Source organism: Sciurus vulgaris, assembly GCF_902686455.1.
Source record: "Sciurus vulgaris genome assembly, chromosome: 8".
In the NCBI taxonomy this organism is placed as follows: Eukaryota; Metazoa; Chordata; class Mammalia; order Rodentia; family Sciuridae; genus Sciurus; species Sciurus vulgaris.
The window spans coordinates 50,027,280-50,046,788 of NC_136468.1; the positions used below are offsets into that span (position 1 = coordinate 50,027,280).

At 33.0% G+C, this 19,509-nt stretch overlaps 1 protein-coding gene across 3 annotated transcripts in view; it reads right to left on the reverse strand.

Moving 5' to 3' along the window:
• Positions 1–19,509, reverse strand: part of VPS50 (VPS50 subunit of EARP/GARPII complex) — a 120,194-nt gene that overhangs the window by 47,609 nt on the left and 53,076 nt on the right. For 2 of the 3 annotated variants that reach the window (XM_079152088.1, XM_079152087.1), the window contains exons 14-18: positions 18,484–18,575; positions 9,762–9,856; positions 9,336–9,434; positions 4,158–4,248; positions 1,491–1,667 (exon numbers count right to left, since the gene is read on the reverse strand). In XM_079152088.1, the coding sequence (XP_079008214.1) occupies positions 1,491–1,667; positions 4,158–4,248; positions 9,336–9,434; positions 9,762–9,856; positions 18,484–18,575 (554 nt within the window). Of the gene's footprint in view, positions 1–1,490; positions 1,668–4,157; positions 4,249–9,335; positions 9,435–9,761; positions 9,857–18,483; positions 18,576–19,509 lie in introns of those variants that run through there. The other variant, XR_013765905.1, reaches the window with a different exon arrangement.

Sequence of the window (19,509 nt, forward strand, 5' to 3'; positions counted from 1 at the left end):
AAACAGTTGTCCTTGTCATGGTTAATTCTGTATTTTATATTGCCATGATTTTTGTTGGCAACTTCACTGTTTAGAGTGGCCTCCATTTTAAGACAGTGCCAAAGTGCTATATAGCGTTCCTAAGTACAAGGCAGCTGTGAGGTCTCTTACAGAGAAAGTGCTTGGGCTAGATAAGCTTCGCTTAGGCGTAAGTTATAGTGCTGTTAGCCACAAGTACAATGCTAATAAATCAACAGTATATAATAAATAAGATGTCTTTAATAGAAGCATACATAAAACAAGGTCATATATTGATGAGTTGATGAGTATTTTGGAATCAGAGGTTCACAGGAATTTAATCCTATATGCACCATAGAAGCAATGGTTTATCATGTGCTAACTCAGTGTTCACAGCAACCATATAGAACACAATTAATGTAAATAAAAAGGATCAAATGCTATGTAAGTTTTAATTCACAGATCATTATAGATGGACACATTATTTCAAAATAATTGAAATGCCTTTTAATTCTTCTCAGTTTAGTATATACTTGGTGGCGAAATGTCACCAAAGAACTGTAATTTTAAACATGACTTATTTTGAAATAATTTAAAGCTCATGATAAAACATGTCGATGGTATATTTTTCCTAATAGTATTTTTAAAAATACGCGTTCAGTAAACAAAAAAGAAATTCCAAAATTAAATACAGAGACAAAGGTTAAAAGGTTTTTCTCAGGTCAAGTCTGAACAGTTTTCACTTTGACTTCACTAAATCTAAAATAAAAACCATGGTGCATTCCTTTAGAAATCATGAAGCTCAGAAGGATGCATCAAATATCATCCTTTGTCAATTGAAAATATTTTGGAACACCTTATAGGGAATTGGAAAGAATTTTCCTCATTGTAAATAAGGAATAACTCAGAATCACAAAATAATTTTCCAAGGGTCACAGAATTAATAAACAATAAAGGCAATATTCATTATCAGAGTTAAAATTCTTTCCACTAACACTACTGAAACTGTTTTTAAGCTGCTCAAAGTGTTGCTAAAGCAATGTACTTCTAAATCTTAAAAACATCCCTGCCAGGTGACAAGGTAAGACACTTCTCTCTCTCTCCCTCCTCCCATTCTCTCAGATAAAGAAACATGGAACAAAATGCCTACATACCCAGGAAGGGAGTTAAAAAAAAAAGTTCAGATAATTTATTCCCTCACCCACCTCATATAATATTCAGTGAAAATGCTATTCTATTACTAGATTAATGATCTGGTAAAAACATAACGCAAAAATAAAGGCAAAATTTATTGTTCAGAAGGACATTGTCATCAAAATGTGTTGAGTAAGTCACTATCCAAACAAGTACTATTGTAGGTATGTAAGCATGTACATAGAAAGTTACCTGGTAGGTGGATAAATAAGTCTGGCAAATTATTTTCCTCATTGAGTAGAACACTTTTAAATAAATGTAACTTCTGTTTCATAGTATGTTTTAGAAATATCACATACCCCATTAGAAGCCAAGACATCTTCTGTTTCTTCATCTTTGTGGCTGGCCTGAATTTCAAATGGATTCCCACCACTACAGTACTGCTCAAACAAGGTCTCTGTTTTTGAAGAAGTTGAGACTGGCTGCTTACTAGGTGAAACTGATGGGGAACGAGACTGTTCCATGAATTTAAATTCCTAGACATTAAAAAAGAAACCAGATGCCCTTTAGGAAAAACAATAAAATTCAAGTGATAAACATATTCTATTAATGTAAATGTAGGGTGAATCAGGAGAAAAATCATGATCTAATTTGCCTTAAAATCTTTTTTTTTTTTTTTTGCCTTAAAATCTTACAGGTTGTCTGAAATCACAATCTTAGACAATTTTAAATGTCTTCCTAATCACGACTCAGTCAATAATACCACATATCAGTGATATCTTCATCAAGCTACTTTTGGCATTGACTTTAAGGAAATGCACAGAATTAAAAAAAAAAAAAAAAAAACTTAACAAATTTGAATACTTTTAAAAAACTTAATGTAGCAATAAAAGTCCTAACAGAATACAGTTTGAATGAACAGAATCATATATAAAAACCAATTAAGTCATACACTGTGCTTATTCCTATGCTTGTACCATTTTAAGATATTCTATAATAAAGCACGAAGTATATGTCTTACTTTGTTATGTTATCTATAAACTTTCATTTACTTTTCTTTATATACCAACAAGCAGACAACACAAACACAGGTGATGTGTCTTCTACTTCTAGCTTGCTATTTAATCCAGTACATGACATTTATTTTCTACATATTGTTGGGAATATCACCTGGCTCCTCTATGCTTCTATTTCTTCATCTGTAAAATGAGAGGACCAATCTAGACTGAAAGAATCACATATGCCAGGGCTAAAAGAGTTGTAATACTTGGTCCAAATCATACATTATCCAGATGAAGAAACTTGAGATGTTCTGCAGGGATTCAGCGCCAAATTCAAGATTATACAACTAATAAGATAAGAATTCTCTTTTAAAATATCTAAAGTTCATCTGAATTACAACATTCTTTATCTGATAATCTATCACAAAAAATTCAACATTTTTCTATCTAAAGATTAATCCCCAAAATATGGTTTTTCATATTCAGTGATATTCTTATTATAAGATCCAATGATATTATTAAAAGGTATTCTTAAATTCCTAAAAGTACATTGGTTTGTTAAATTTTAAATTATGTATGTTTATTTTCTTTCTAAATTTCAACTACATATTAAATCAGACTCACTGTTGTGCCTAAAAATCAAGCCATTTATTTTTCTTATTTACAATTTCATACAAAGGGTTAATATAAATTAATGAGACTTTTTTTTTTTTTTTTTTTTTTTTTTGCGGTGCTGGGGATTTGAACCCAGGGCCTTGTGCTTATGAGGCAAGCACTCTACCAACTGAGCTATATCCCCAGCCCACAATTTTTTTTAAATAGCCACAAGATACAGTACATGCATCTAGGAACACAGAACATGCATCTAGTAAACAAGATGTGAATAGTTTTCAAGGTAACCCCTTTGAAGGAAATAATGCTCCCCTGAATGGTAATGTTTCAAGGTGCCTCTAAAATAAGGTCTTAGAATTACACTAAGTATGTATGCAAACATTTACAATTTGATGGTGAAATAAAAATTCAAATAAAATTATTTAAATAGATATTCTAAAATTAAATGTTAAACTTAGAATTCTAAATAATGTTAAGAAATTATCTTAATTACATTAGAATTTATAGATTCTGTTAATTTAAAGTTAATTACACTTTGTTAATGCTAATTTAAATTAATGTTAATTTTGTTGTCTTTGAAACATTTGTTACCAACACATTTGCATATTAGGAAAGGAACACAACAGAACTAATCATGCAATCTCTGCATTTATCCAGACTAAACTAAGAAAACTGCTAATGGAAAGCCTTCCAAGGGCAAAAACTGAACACACTACTTTCTAAGTATGGATTTAAGTATATGTACTGCCTTTTGATATTTGATATTTCCAGAACAAAATATCTCAAATATTTGTCTATAGTGTGTTTCAATTAAAGATAAAATCAAACCTATTAAAGACAGTTTTTTACAGATTCCTTATTCTATAGAGATTCAAGGAATCCAATTAACAAATAAAAATTAGATAAGGTTATTTTTATAAGTGCCTCTTTTATTTCTGAGGCACCATCTCATTATAGGCAAATTTACAAATTGTAGTATAATTTAAGAGCCTTAGTGTAATTAAAAGGGACTTAGTATAATTAAAGTCCCTTTAAGAAAAGAGAAATATTCTACTTATATAAATAAGGATTTTTACTCAATAGCACCAAAATATAACTGATTAACTTTCTGAAAACTTTAAATATAGCAGTATACCTTCTTTTGAATTTGAAAGAAAAGAAAAAAACAATTTAGCTGCAATTCTTCTTAGGCAAAAGCATGAAGCATGTAAACTGTACTTTGTAAATAGATGGATTTTTCATACCCATGAAATGATCATTCTTCTGAAAGGGGTTTGCCACTAATGACTTTCAAGGAAGGAAGACACATCAACTTTCCTTAATTTTTTTAGTTTATAAATGCTCATATATTTTTTTAATAAGTAAAAGATTAAAAGATGACTAAAAAACATATTGCTCTTGAGAAAAACTTACATGAAGTTGCAAAATGCTGAAATTTGACTTAACAGGACAAAGTTCCCAAGTCTCATTCTCTAAGAACATTCTCAGTTCATCTAGTCGTGTTCTAAAAAAAAGAAAATAAACATTTTAAAAGAAGAAAAATACCCTGTACACAAGAACTGAGGAAATAAAGTACCATATAATTATGGAATTATCCTGATCATAATCATCTTAGAGAACCCATTCAGACTAACACAATAAACACAAATGTTCATTTTTACTTGCTAATATTTTCTCCTTCAGAGGAAAAAAAACAATATTTACTAGCTGAATATTTTTACTATACTGCAAAAATAATGAATGTGTGGGAAATGGCATTTTTATTAAGGAAAAAGACTAAAAGCCTGTCACCAACTCATATGCCTAAATATCCTTGTTCATCATATATCAATGCCAAAACTGAGAAATAATTTACAAACATTATATGAAATCATACATACTAATATTTCATGCTACACAGCATAGATCTGACTTATACATTCTTAGCTACAATATTGAGATAATTAATCATTCTCCAAAGATCTTTAGTCAGGGCCTATGTCCACACATTAAACAGGTGAGACATGTATGTTCCACACAGTCTACTAATCACTTATGTCATACTGATCTTTCTTTAATGCTGCTGCTCTATCCGTCCAGAGTAATCCTTACATTATATATGGAGTCCCAGGAAAACAAATCCTTGCTTCCAGATGGATAAAGGGTCAGCACCTATCCTATTCTTTCCCCTTCTCACCACAAGCTGTTGCTATCACGCTAAAAACAAAAATCAAGATTTTTTTTCAAATCTACAGATTTTAAAATAAAGAGGTGATAAATAGACAAACTTATGAAAAGCATGAGCTTCTTCAAATATTGGGTTTAACAGGCAAGGACTTTGAGATAATTATTATGTTAATAAAACAGAGATAAAGATGAAAAAAAATGGACAGAAAAGAGAACTTCAAATAAATGCAATAATAAAAGCAAACAAAAAAGAATCAAATAGAAATTCCAGAAACAAAAACTAACAATACCTCCAATTAAAAACTGGATAAGCAAAACAGCAGACAAGGGGTACCAGAAGACAGGATTAGTAAACTTCAATACAGATCAACAGAAAATATCCAAACTGAAGCACGAATTGGAAAAGAAAATGGAAGAAATAAAAAAGAGCATAAGAAATATGTAGTACAGTTGAAACATGTAGTGTGCATGCAGCTGCAGGAAAGGACAGAAAGAATGAGTAGGAGAAATACTGGGAGATGGAATGGCTTAGAAATCCTAAAAGTTATGGAGTCCATGCCTAATACCACACACAAAAGTTAACTGAACTGAATCATAGATTTAATGGAAGAACTAAAACTATAAAATTTTATAATTCAACAATAAAGAACCAATAACCCATTTAAAAAATGGGCAAAAGCTCTCCATAAACATTTCTGCAAAGAAGATGTACATACACACATACACTCAAATGGCCTGTAGCACATAAAAATTAAAGATCATTAATCATTAGGGAAATGCAAATCCAAACCATAATAACATTCACACATACCAGGACAGCTGTGATTGAAAAGACAGAAAATAAATGCTGACAAGGTTTTGGAGAAATTGGAACCCTCAGACAACAATGGTGGGAATGGAAAATGGTACAACTACTGAGGAAGATAGTTTGGCAGCGCCTCAAAATGTTAAACATAGTTATCATAGAATCCAGCAATTCCACTCTCTATTAGTATCACATACTGAGTGACTTCAAGCAACAGAAACTTATTCTCTCACAATTCTGGAGGACAGAAGCCCCAAATCTGCAATACTGGGTGAAATCAAGGTATTGGGAAGGGTTGACTGCCTCCAAAAGCTGTAGGGGAGAATCTATCCACCCCTCACCTCCTCCAGCTTTCGGTGCCTGCTGGCATTTTTACACTTGTGGCCACAGCACTCTAAAATCTCTGCCTCAGCTTTCATGTTGCCTTCTCTTCTATGTAATTTTTCCTCATCATCTATGGTATCTGCCTTCCTCTTATTTGTGATGACATTTGGGGTCCACCCAAATAATGATATCTCCCTAGAAATACTGTGCATGTGTGCATGCGTGCTTGTGTGTTTACACACATGCTGGAAATGGAACCCAAGGGCCTTGCACATGCTAAGCCCAGTGCTACACCTACCCAGTCACAGAGAAGAATTACGTTTTTTGGCTTAGTTTTTCTCTATTTTTTTTTGTGCTGGTGATTGAACCCAAGGCATCATGACCTCACACATGTGCTCTACCACTGAGCTACACCTTTAGCCCCTTATCACAAAATTCTTAACACAATCAACACCTATATACACTTTTTCTAAATAAGTTCATATTTACAGTTTCTGGGGGTTCAGGACTGATATGCTTAGGGGAAAGGGAGTTATTTTTTTTTTCAACCTATTATACACTCTAAAAGAATAAACCTTTCTTCCTAAGGCATGAAAAGAAGTCCCTCACCCCCCAAAAATGAAAGGTTAACTTCTCCCCCTTTAACATCAGTCAATATACTGGTTAGAGTCCTTGAAAACATTTTATAAATTTTGATTACTAATTTATAAAATCAAATATAATATTTGTTATTAAATAAAATGTTTTAACATTATACATAGCCACATAATTTCTATGTCATCATTGTTTAAATCAGAATATTTGTCCTTTTGGAAATCCTGCAACGCCCAGCAGAAGAATGACAACTTTGGGTGTATATAAACATATTACATGAACATAAAGAAATATGGGGGGACTATATATTTTGTAATTTTGAAAGATTAAAAACAATGATACTGTGTTCACTTATATGCTTATACAATTTTGCACTAGAAAAAGATAATGGTATGCAAATTTTTATACAATTACCACAAGTAACATGAGTACACTTAATAAACAGATGTTCAAGAAAGCAAAATACTTCTATTTTCACCTTTTTATTATGTCTACATCTTCAAACTAATAGCCTCTATAGACTTGGAGAGTATGAGTAATTTGGTTCAAGTACTTCTTCCTTTTCAAGGGTTCTATTTAGCAGTAGAGAACCTTAAAACACATTATAAACACATTTTAAGAGTTTTATCGAAAAAACACACTTGACCCATATTTCATCATGTTTCACAGATTTTTAGTATTTGTAGTATGATTTGGTGAAAGGGATATTAAATTGGGATTTATTAGATTTAGATTTATCACTGGCTAATGTACTTTTAGCCAATTCAACATAAGTTCACTGGTATCATTTCTAAACTGCCTGTCAAGTGAGCCTTCCTTTATTAAGAAAAAAAGGTACTTCAGAACACATTGATAGTGGATGCCATCTTTACCAGTGACTTTCACTATAATTTCTGAAATGGTAACTGTTAAGAGAGAGATATAAGATCCACAGGCTTAAGCTTCTGTTTTAACACTTGGGGAAAAAAGAATACTAAAGAATAATTAAATCCTTGCTTTTTCAAGCTGTCCCAAACTTTATATTATACAACACAGCAAGGAAAACAAAAAAACAAAAAAAAGGAAGATGTGTAGGCAATACTTATGGAAACCACTAAAAAACCACCTCAGATTATAACTGACGGAACCACACCCCAGAGAGCTGGCAAGGAAAGGCAGAGACCCAAGCCAGTCATCCCCCAATTCATTTCCTCTAAAACTACAGCACAGCCTCATCAGTGAGAAACAAGATTCACAAGTGTTTCTAAGAGAAATCCTTTAAAATGTGAAGTGTTTGAAAATATTAAATAATTCATTTCCATTTTCTTTAACGTTACCAAGGTGAACTACTGTGAGGATCTCCATCACGGTCAAAGTCTAAAATAAAATGTCCATGCCTGGTTGCCACAGAGGACAAATACCTGACAAGAGCAGGATTTAGAATGGAGGCAACTACAGGAATCAGTATTGCTACAGTGCCCACACCTCAAAAGGTCTCCCTGTTGTCCTGTTGGGTATAAAGCGATCTCTGGGGAAACCATAATCTGGCACACCATACTGGCAGGGAAACTCAGGTTTCTGGTTCCTTCCCCCATCTGTGATTAAAAGGCCTCTCTCCCTTCTGTATAGCAATGTTTGTAGCCAGACCTTCTGTTTTAGCACAAAAGGAAGTTATAAATAAAAACAGTGATAGGGTTTCATGCTGTTCCCTAACCACTGTTTCCCTGATGTTTATTAAACTAAATTTGTTTTTTAATTTTCTTCATTCAATTATGAAACTCAAAGGCTATGCTTTAGTACAGATTCAACTTAAAATTCCTTTCAAAGCAATCTACTTAATAGTTTACAATTAACATAAAAAACTTGTATCTAAATCTATTTAATTTTAATTAATCAGTGATTTGATGTCTAATAATCTCTCTACTGACATGGCATATATCACTGTGAGCAGGTATTGACTATGAACAAAGAGAGAAAGCAGAATTTGAAATCCTGACTCTCTCTGGCACCAAATATGAACAAAATCAAAACTTAGTGGTAAAAAGTGCAAGTTCAGAATAAAGGGTAAGATACAACTCAATTCAAATGAAAAAATGTATGTAAGAGACACAGCTCAGGGTCTAGCTTGTATCAAGAGAGGTTTAATGTTGGTTCTCTCCTCTCAATTTAACATTTTAAGGATACACTCACAGTGCTGTATAAACATTCTTTCCCATCTTCCTCCATTCCTAAAACCATTCCTGTCACCCTTTCTAAATACAGCAGTATTGATTGTAATACATGATCCTGGTTTCGTAGTCAGTATCTGAGTATCATGAAGTTCCCTCCACAATCTGTCTTACTCCTAAAAGACAGAAGCTCTTAAGCACCCATCTCTGAGTACTGCCTCTACTGATCGGACCTCCTTATTACTTGCACTGTGTACATATAGGTATGGAACAGTGGCTAAATTCTTTTGGTGAACCCTGATGTAATGATCATCTTTTACCCATAAAGAAATCATTTCAATATTTGAGATGTCCCAAGACAAAAAATATATTAATATTTACTATGAATAAATAATGACATTTTATCATATTTTTGGTGAAACATCCTTAAACTAGAGCTACAGAATGTATTCATTCAAATTCAAAAGTAATTGTTTAAATCAATTATAAGAATAAGCATTAGACAAAACTATCTTCAATTACCTATGATTACTCATAACTTATTAGAGTTCCTACCTATGGTAGTTCTTGAAATAGTTGACACTTTGTTTTCTAATAGATTCTTGCAAAACTTCAGACTTGCTACCACAAAATTCTTCTCCAACTTGCATCAACCTGGTTGAACAACAAAGTTTTTGTAAATTTCTATGACATCCTTACAGAAAAAAAAAAAAAAAAAAAATTCGTGTTTTCTTTCTTCAAAGAAAACAAATCATAAAAATTGGATATTTGGAAAAATTCTAAAAAAATCACAAATTCATAATGTTTTATAAACATCCAAAGGGCAGAAAAATTTAAACACTTATATACAAACCCAGCTGCAATTAGTTATGAATGTATACTCATCTTCATTTTCATGAAGAGGTTAAATACAACTCATTAATTTATGATTTCTTTGATTACCATGGTTAAATCAAACTAAAATAAGATCTCAAATACTACCTGCTGATTATATCCAAAACAAAGATGAAGTCATCATATTTGAATATAGACAAATCAGTTCCAAGCAAATAGGTTTTTACTTTTAGCTGAACATCCTGTAAGACCAAAAAAAAAAAAAACTTCAAATATAGAAAGTTCTCAAAACCACTTATTCCACAGATATGTAAAATGAGACAGATACACATTCTTAACTTTATAAACAATCTCTTTAAGGCCAGTAGCCAGCACCCTCAAGGGCAATAAAACAGAGACAATCCCATGAATATCAGATACAAAAATAGTAAAGGTCAGAATCATCACCACAATTCAAGAGTTCTACAAAATTCTATCCATTGTAAAAGACACACAAATACCTAACACGAGAAAATAATTAGATCCTTATAAAGGATATAAATAAGGACAAAATTTGTCTTTATTTATGCATGGCAGTTGGTCATTTAGAAGCTTCAATTAAAGATTAATAACTATTAGAAGTGACTACAAGTAATATACATAATACATAAAAATTGAAAGCTTTCAGGTACATATAACAAGAATCTTAAAATAGAGAAATTCATTTAAAATAGATTAAGAATAGAATACACTAGGGTAATTCTGATAAGAAATATCAGAACAATACTAACACCAGGTACGGTGACCCATGCATGTTATTCCAGCAGCTAGGGAGGCTGAGACAGGAAAATCAAGTGTTCAAAGCCAGCCTCAGCAAAAGTAAGGCATTAAGCAACTCAGTGAGACCCTGCCTCTAAATAAAAATACAAGATAGGGCTATGGATGTGACTCAGTGGGCGAGTGCCCCTGAGTTCAATCCCCAGTAACCACTCCCCCCAAAAAACAAAACAAAACAAAACAAAAAACTAGCAACTACAGTGACATACAAAAAGAAAACTGAAATTTCAATAAATTTCGAGTAATAAAGACTAAATGAGGAATGTCAATTTTTCCAATTAATCATAAGTTCAATAAAATTCCAACCAAAACTTTTCTTCTGAAAAATTATTCTAAAGTTCACCTAGAAAAATTAGATAACTGCTTTTTACAAAATAAAGCTTTGTAAATATGGGATAAAAGTTATGATTAAAGTTGAAAGTTATATACTACCTACATCAAAAACATTATAAACTACTTAAGATTAAAAAATGCTAGCAATATAACAATATATACAGAAATCAATAGACAAAAGACAACTCAGAAGTAGTACACAATATAGATGTAGATAATGTATATAATGTCTTAAAAAGTTGTTTTAGTCAGTTTTTTTGCTGCTGTGACTAAAAGACTCGACAAGAACAACACAGAAGGGGGAAAATTTATTTGGGGCTCATAGTTTCAGAGGTCTCAGTCCATAGATGAACAGCTCCATTGCTCTGGGCCCAAGATGTGGCAGAATATCATGGTGGAAGGGCCCAGAGGAGGAAACCTGCTTAAGACATGGCACCAGAAAGCAGAGAGCTCCCCTCACCAGGGATAAAATATATACTCCAAAGGCATGCCTCTCAGTGACCTATCTTCTCTAGCCACACCCTACCTGCCTATAGTTATCACCAGCTAATCCATTCAATTGGATTAATGCACTAAATAGGTTAATGCTCTCATAAACCCAATCATTTCACCTTTAAACTTTCCTGCACTGTTTCACACATGAGCTTTTGAGGGGTACCTCATATGTACACCATAACACAAGTAGTACTAAAAACTTGTTTTCTGATTGTTTACTTTGTCACATATTATGGGAAGTCATCCTCATCTAGCAGAATCAGACAAGGTTAAGCCTCATGACACAGAGGCCTGACTTCTTAGACCTGGCAAACAAGAAGTTCTATTCCAGATTCTGGGGTTATGTGGCACTGTGGGAGTGGTTCCCTGCCTGGTTATACAGTTTCCCTGAGCAAACTGGATCCCCTAACTCCACCTCATCCGGCTCATCACGGAAGAAGCCCCTTCCATTCTGGGCTCCTTCACCTGTGCAACTATGAATAAAAGAGATCTGTTAGAGGTCAGATATGGCATGGCCCGACCCGTCACACCCCCTCTCATTTAAAAAGAGTACTGGTTCTTGTGTGTTTACTGATTAGATAAGTTTATGGGTAATTGATTGATTTATAACCAACATTGTCCTCTGGCAGTTAAACCTTTTCTCATTCACGCAGGATGTGGCAGAAACCCCCATAACACATTATGCTAAGAACTTTACGTATTATCTAAGGATAATAGCAGCCCTGTTGAGCAGAGAAACTAAAAAGAAGTCATGTAATTATCCTTAGATCCTCAGTGATTGACAAAACTAAGCCTTGAATCCAGGTCTATCATCCTCCAAAATCTCCTTTTTTTCACTGTACCTTGCAACAAATGAAAGGTAAGGGGTGAAATTATTCTGAAAGCACTGAAAGGAAAATTATTTAAATTCTGAGGGGAAAAAATCCTCTTTTGAGCCAGGTGCAGTGGCACACACCTGTACTCCTAGCTATTCAGGAAGCTGAAACAAGAGGATAGCAAGTTCAAGGCCAGCCTGGGAAACTTAAAGACCTCAGTCTCAAAACAAAAAATTAAAAGGGCTGAGTATATAGCTCAGTACTATAGTGCACTGGGTTTAATCCCCTGTACCAAAAACAACAAAAATTTTTTTCTTCATCAAAAGAAATGTAAAAATGGATTAAATAATTTTTTTTATATATTTTCAAGAGTAAAAATTAAGTTGCAGATTAATTTAATAAAGCCAAAATGTTGTAGGTAGGACTCTTTAAGTACTGGGGATATAGCAATTAATATAAAATTTAGATGAATACTCATAATTACCAGATAAATATATAGCTGAGCCTTACATGGGAAAGAACTTTCTAAGAAACAATGTAGCATAAGAACTCATAAAAGGACAAAGGCTAATAGTCTGATATCATAAAAATGTTAACCAAAAATAAGTAGAAACATAAGGAATTACTCATAAAAAACATCATTTAGAATATGAAATAAATGAGTAAAAAACACCAGCAAATAGTTTTTCAAAATTATAGTAACTAAAAAATTTTTAAATGTTCAACTTCTCAATTAAAAGATAAAGTGTTTCATAATCCCAGTGGCTCACAGGAGGCTGAGGCAGGAGGATTGCTAGTTCAAAATCAGCTTCAGCAAAATCGAGGCACTAAGCAACTCGATGACACCCTATCTCTAAATAAAATACAAAATAGGGCCTGAGCTCAGTGGGCGAGTGCCCCTGAGTTCAATCCCCTGTACCTTTCCTCCAAAAAAAAGGTTAAAGTTTCCCCCCAAAAAAGGAGCAAATTTTTACATATATAAGGGACATACATAAAATAAACTACAAAACATTTAAAATAAAATAAATAGTGAAAGATCTGTTGGACAAATATGAATGAAATAAAGATAGAAGTGGTAATATTAAGGAAACTAGAATTCACAAAATGCCTCCGAACAAAAGCACTATTATTTTAATGACTGTAGGAAATCATGTAAAGAAAAGGTAAGGTGGTTATTCACATTTCAGCATCAGTCAATATGGCATTCCAATATAAACCAAATTTATAAAAAAGAAAAGCCTAAGAAAACGATTATCCTGCAATGTTAAAACTCCTTCAGAACTGCAGATTAATAAACAAAAAAAGAAACAAGATTATAGAATACAATTAATAAATTTGATTTAAAATACATATAGAAAAAACCTAATCCTCAGTACAAAAAGGAAAGAGATCATTTTTCAAATGCTTCAGGAAGAGTTCTAGAAGTGAATGGCACATAGAAAGAAAAGAAAATCTCAAAAAAAATGCATAATAGTACAATCCTAATTTTCTACAGTAAAAGAGATATTAATAAGTATTTTTAAACTCACTTTCACATATCAAATTTTGAAAGATAAAAAAAAAAATTTGGACGATCAACACTTTATTTAAAAGTAGCCAAACTGAATCGTAACAGAGTAACAGGGTTCCTCAGCAGACATTATTACAGAGGATAAAGAAATGATGATAAAGTCTTCTTTCATACTGAATGATATCACTGAATTAAATACAGATTATAATGTCTTGGGTCAAAAGTATTTCTATTCTGACAAACTACATACAAACTATTGAGAGTCAAAATGGACAGTCTGCTGTTATTCTACTATACATTTATGCATTCCTTGTTTTTATTATATTTTGTTCTACCTGTCTAAATTGGGATCAAAACCCAGTATGGCAGGGAGGCAACCCATTAAAGCCAGAACAAGGAGGATTATGGAGAAGGGTCATAAGATTCATTACCTACAAGGCTGAGCAAATAGATAAACATATTGAGGATAATAGGAACCATGTTTCTTGCCGATAAGAGTGGGGAATTGTAAATATGGAATGGGAAAAAGCAAGAATAAGCCCTATCTTGGACTGAAACTAGATTTATTAGTGTAAACTTATGGTTTCAATGTATATGCATAGGTACAAAAATAAATACAGATGCAATAACATGTTGTTGTTGTTGTGTGTGTGTGTGTGTGTGTGTGTACACAGAATTCTTAGTCTTATCATGTATAGGCCCTGAAACCCACCAGCAGCAGTAACACAGCTATAACTAAAGTCTGATCTTGGTTTCCAAATACCATTCCCTTCCAACAGGAAGGTCCAACATGAGTCTGGAACATTTTGTGTGAGAAAGAAAGTCCCCAAAAATGATGGAGAAATTATGGCAAAACACCAAAACTAGCTTGACGGGGGCTCCAAATGACCACATCACAGACAAATGCCCATAAATTAAATAATAATAATGACAGACTATACAATGAATTATATATGTGGTTGCAAATACATATGTATATGTGTATGCATATGTATGTGTATACATATACTCTTATAGTATTCCCAAGTGCTAGAAATAAATGAATATGTAAATGGAAAGAAAACTCTTCCCTGTATTAGAATGCCAACTAATAAATGTTGAAACAATAACAATTAAAAATCATGATTTAAAAATCATTAAAATACAAATAACATAAGCAATAAGAAATATAAGTATATTATAAAACTAGTGGATGACAACAGAATGACAATTCTCAAAGGAATGAGAATTAGCATTAGAAAAAAACATAATTACACTGATAACAAAAAATGCAAAATAATCATATAAGAAACATCGGCAGAAACAAAAGTTAATGAATGAGTGGAAGTTGGATAAGAAAAGATATTTGTATTTATTATGGTTTAGATCTGAGGTGTCCTCTAAAAGGTCATCTGTGAGACAAGAATGTTCAGAGGTGAAATGATTGGATTATGAGAGATCCAACTGGGTGCTAACTATAAGCAAGTAGGGTGTGGGTAGAAGAAGTAGGTCACTGGGGATGTGCCTTTGAGATTTCGAATTTGTCCCCACAAAACAGAGTTCTCTCTCTGCTTCTTTGTTGCCATGTCCTGAGCTGCTTTCTTCTGCCCATGCCTCTCCACCATGATGTTCTACCTCAACTAGGGTCCAGAGCTATGGAACTGGATGACAGTGGACTGAACCACTGAAACCATGAACCAAAATAAATTTACCCTCCTCCACATTTTTCTTGTCAAGTATTTTGGTCACAGCAACAAAAAGCTAACAAAAGCCCATCTACTCCCAAATAAGTACACATCAGAAGGCAAGAGTAACTAACTTCACAGTGGAAGCACCTTACTCAATTCAACATTGCCAGCAATGACATAAATTGGGACCATGTGCCATCTGAAGGGCTGGAGTGAGAATAACACAGTCTCACTTCCATAATAAACCTTTCAAAAACCTGTGACCTGAAATTAATAAAAACACATCAGACAAACTCAAATTGAGAAATACTCTACAAAATAACCTACCTGTGATTTTCGAAAATGTCAAAGACTAATGAAACCACCTATACTAAAGAAGATGGAAGGGATATGACAACTAAATGCAGCAAATAGCATTAGACTGATCCTTTTTTTGCAAAGAGCATGTCTGAGACAGTGAAAGAACTTAAATGGGTCTCTTGGTGAAGGTGTACCACATATGGAAGTTCTTCACACTGTTCACACACACACACACACACACACACACACACACACAATTTTGTAGTATATCTTGATTATCGGATTATGGGGAGAGATGTTCTCTTACAACTGACTCTGAAACACAGAAATCATCTTTGGGGAAAAAAATCCTCTTTGAATACAGGTAAATTCTCTACTTTTATTCCAACTCTTTCTTTTGTTCACTGCTGTATCTGAATCCATCCTTAGCCAAGTGTATCTTGGAATTCAGGATTTCAGATGTTAGAAAGGTACTAAAGTTCATATAACATATATAACATCACTACACTGGGGTCTGCAGCAATATCCCCACAACATATGAATGTTTACTTTAATGGGAATAGTAAATACTATCAATACCCTAAAGACAATGCTGGTCAGGTTCTGCTGCCAAATGAATTCAATTCAAGTCAGATTTTGCCTGCTGACCTTGTTACCAAAAAATAAAAATAAGTTTTTCAGAGGCTTTTGCTTTTTTCAATAGCACTGAGCCCTGAAATTTCAATTTAATAAACATTCCTAAAGTATGCAAAGTCCTGATCTAGAACAGGTTGAGAATTGGGTTTAGGGATATAGTGGAGGTAAAACTACTCTAAAGCTTGAAAGGTGGAACACAATTATCTATACTTAAAAGCAAAATGGTTTCCATTAACCAGTCAAATGCTTAAGCGAAAAGAGTTTACAGAACTTTATATTTAACAGATTTTCCTATATCATGAAAGTCAACAGGTTGTAAGATTGAATGGAAACTTGTGCGTGCTCGCTCTCTCTGTGTGTGTGTGTGTGTGTGTGTGTGTGTGTGTGTGCACGCGCGTGCGCGCCAGGTATTTCAAAGTACACTGCATTATCAGAAATTTCTACCATGGATGCCGTTATGGTTTAGACATGAAATGATTAGATGTTATGGTTTGGAAGTGAAATGATTAGATTATGACAGCTGCAATCTATTCAGAGTATTAATTCAGTGTTATGGATTAACTGGGTAGTAAATGCAGACAGGTAAGATGTGGTTGGGGGCAGTAGGTCACTGGGGGTGTGCCTTTGGAGTATGTATGTTGTTCCTGGTGAGCACAGCACTGACTATCTGACTATCTCTATGCTTCCTAACTATCATGTCCTCAGCAACTTTTCCTTTGCCACAACCTTCCACCATAATATTGTGCCTGACCTTGGGCCCAGAAAAAGGAATTAAGCTCACTATGGACTGAACCTGTGAAACCATGAGCTAAAATAAACTTTTCCTCCTTTAATTTATTCTCATCAGGTCCTTTGGTCACAGCGCTGAAAGACTAAAACAGATGCTATAATTTCAACTAAGGAGGGTTCTATTAGAAAACTAAATCAGAAACAACTCATCTGACCCTGGGTGTATATTTAATCAACATAAGATTTTCTTTCCTTTATACATAATTTTCAGATAAAAGTGGCCCAAATCCACTTAATGATAAATTTAAAATTAGTTTAATGTGGTCATTAAGAAAAAATGTAAAAGTCAAAGCTCTTACCACTATCATATGAATATATTTTAAATTATAAGTTAAAAAAGCATATCTACTATAAAATTATTAAGAATTAGAATACTAAATTATGAATATTAAGTGACATTTTAGAAGATTTTTTTTCTTAACTGATTTTTTTTTCAAAATAAATCACATTAAAAAGTAATCAAACTAAAAATCAGTTTTAGTAGAAAAATCAACATATTTTAAAAGGTCATCAAAGGTTCTACAACCTTCCAAGGTTCCAAGAAATCCAAAAAGAAGAATTACCCTTAAGAAATTACTCTTTTATCTAGGAAGTACCAAACTTTAACAAGTTACAATATTATCTGATTATGACAACTGAGTCACTACACTGAAAGAAAAGCTTAAGAAGATATTGTATGATGTGAATGTGTGGACCCACCCAAAATTCAGGTTGAAATCCTAAACCTCAAGGTAATGGTTATTAGGATGTGGGGACTTTGTGAGGTCTTAAAAGTGGAACCTTCATGAACAGAATTAGTACCACTATGAAAGAGGCCAAAGGGACATCCCTTTCTGTCTCCACCATATAAGGGTAGAGCAAGAAAACACCAAATATGAACAAGGGAACCAGGTTGGTGACAGACACCAAATCTGCCAGAGCCTTGATCTTAAATTTCTCAGCTTCCAGCTGTGGGAAACAAATATCTGTTGTTTCTAAACTATCTAGTGTAGCATATTTTGTTATATATAGTAGTTCATATGGACTAAAACAGGTATCTTCAGTCAATAAGCATGAAAGATTCCCTCAAAGGCATAAAACTCATTGAAAAGTTTTCATTAGTGAATCTAACCTACATGAGTCACCTACTTTTTCTAAAATTTAGAGAAAATAATTAAGAAAACATGAAAAAATGAAATAAAAATAAGCAAAACATCTCAATTTCAAAAAAACAGAATTCTTTAGGAAAGCATAAGTTTGCTAGGACTGTAATAGCAAAAATGTAATCAAGAAATTTATGAATATTTTCTATGGACATTTTTAAACTTTACTGTCACTTGTAGACCAGTATATTTGGCAACTGAAATACAGAAATTAAATTAAATGACAACCTTGTTCCAAAGAAAAACTAACATTTTAAATCTGCAAAGAATACAAATACAGAAAATTTTAAAATGATTTTCTAAAACAATTGTGACATGAAGATTCCTATTAGTCCTCTGAAAAAAATAATTTAAAAAAAACCAAACCTGCCATATTCGTGTAAGTCCATGTTCTAACTTCTTTTTCACATAGCCACGATCAAAATTGGTTTCTTCAGTAGCTATTACATTACTTCCTTCTGAAAGTAAAATATATGTATTTTTAGATTTACCTCAACATTTTTTTGTTTTTCAAATAACTCCATCTAACTTCTAACATATGTGAATCTGCATAAAAAACAGAAAGCATGTTTTATATTTATACTCAAAATAATATCAAAATATAGGTATTAGGATTAAAACCATTTGATTAGATAATCTCAGGCAATGAAATGCTAAAGATACCTGAGACTATTCAATCATAAATTACTGGAGTTGGGTTTCTAACATGAGTAGTGTAGCCCCACAGATCAGGTTCTTAAGTCACATACTAGCTACTCCAAGATCATGTGACAGGCTGAGGCAAGGGCATTACAGGACCAATTAAACCAACTACTAACTGATATGCACACCAATAAGAATGAAGATTTCAGAATTAATCAAGTAATGATACATAATTTTATATTTTTCATAATAAATAATAGTATTATTCATTCCAAATTGTCTAACAACATCCAGTTCAACAGGTAAGATCAATGATCTACCTCAAAATAGGTTCCCCCTAAGACAACTGGAAATATATATATTCATTTTTATTAAGAAAGTACACCTTTGTGTGAATGAACTGTGTGGAACAACAGAGTATTTTATTATCTCTTCCTTAGGTTGTCTTCTGTAGCCAGAAAAAGGCCCCTGCACGGCCGGGCCACAAATGCATACCCAGGCCATCTTGAGCATTTCTAGAGCTTAAATTATATGTAAATCTGATAATAAGAGAAAGAGAAGCTTAAGGTAGTGCCTCAACTACAGCTTTAGAATTTTATTTAGAATGTTAAAATTAGAATTTAGAATTCCAAATTGTATCAGTACTGAGCTTTGGCAGGTGAATTCAAGAGTCTTCAGTTTTATGAAGTTCTGTAAAGAATAATTTTCAAATTACTGATTCCTATAATTTTATTCCTAAATGAGAAAATG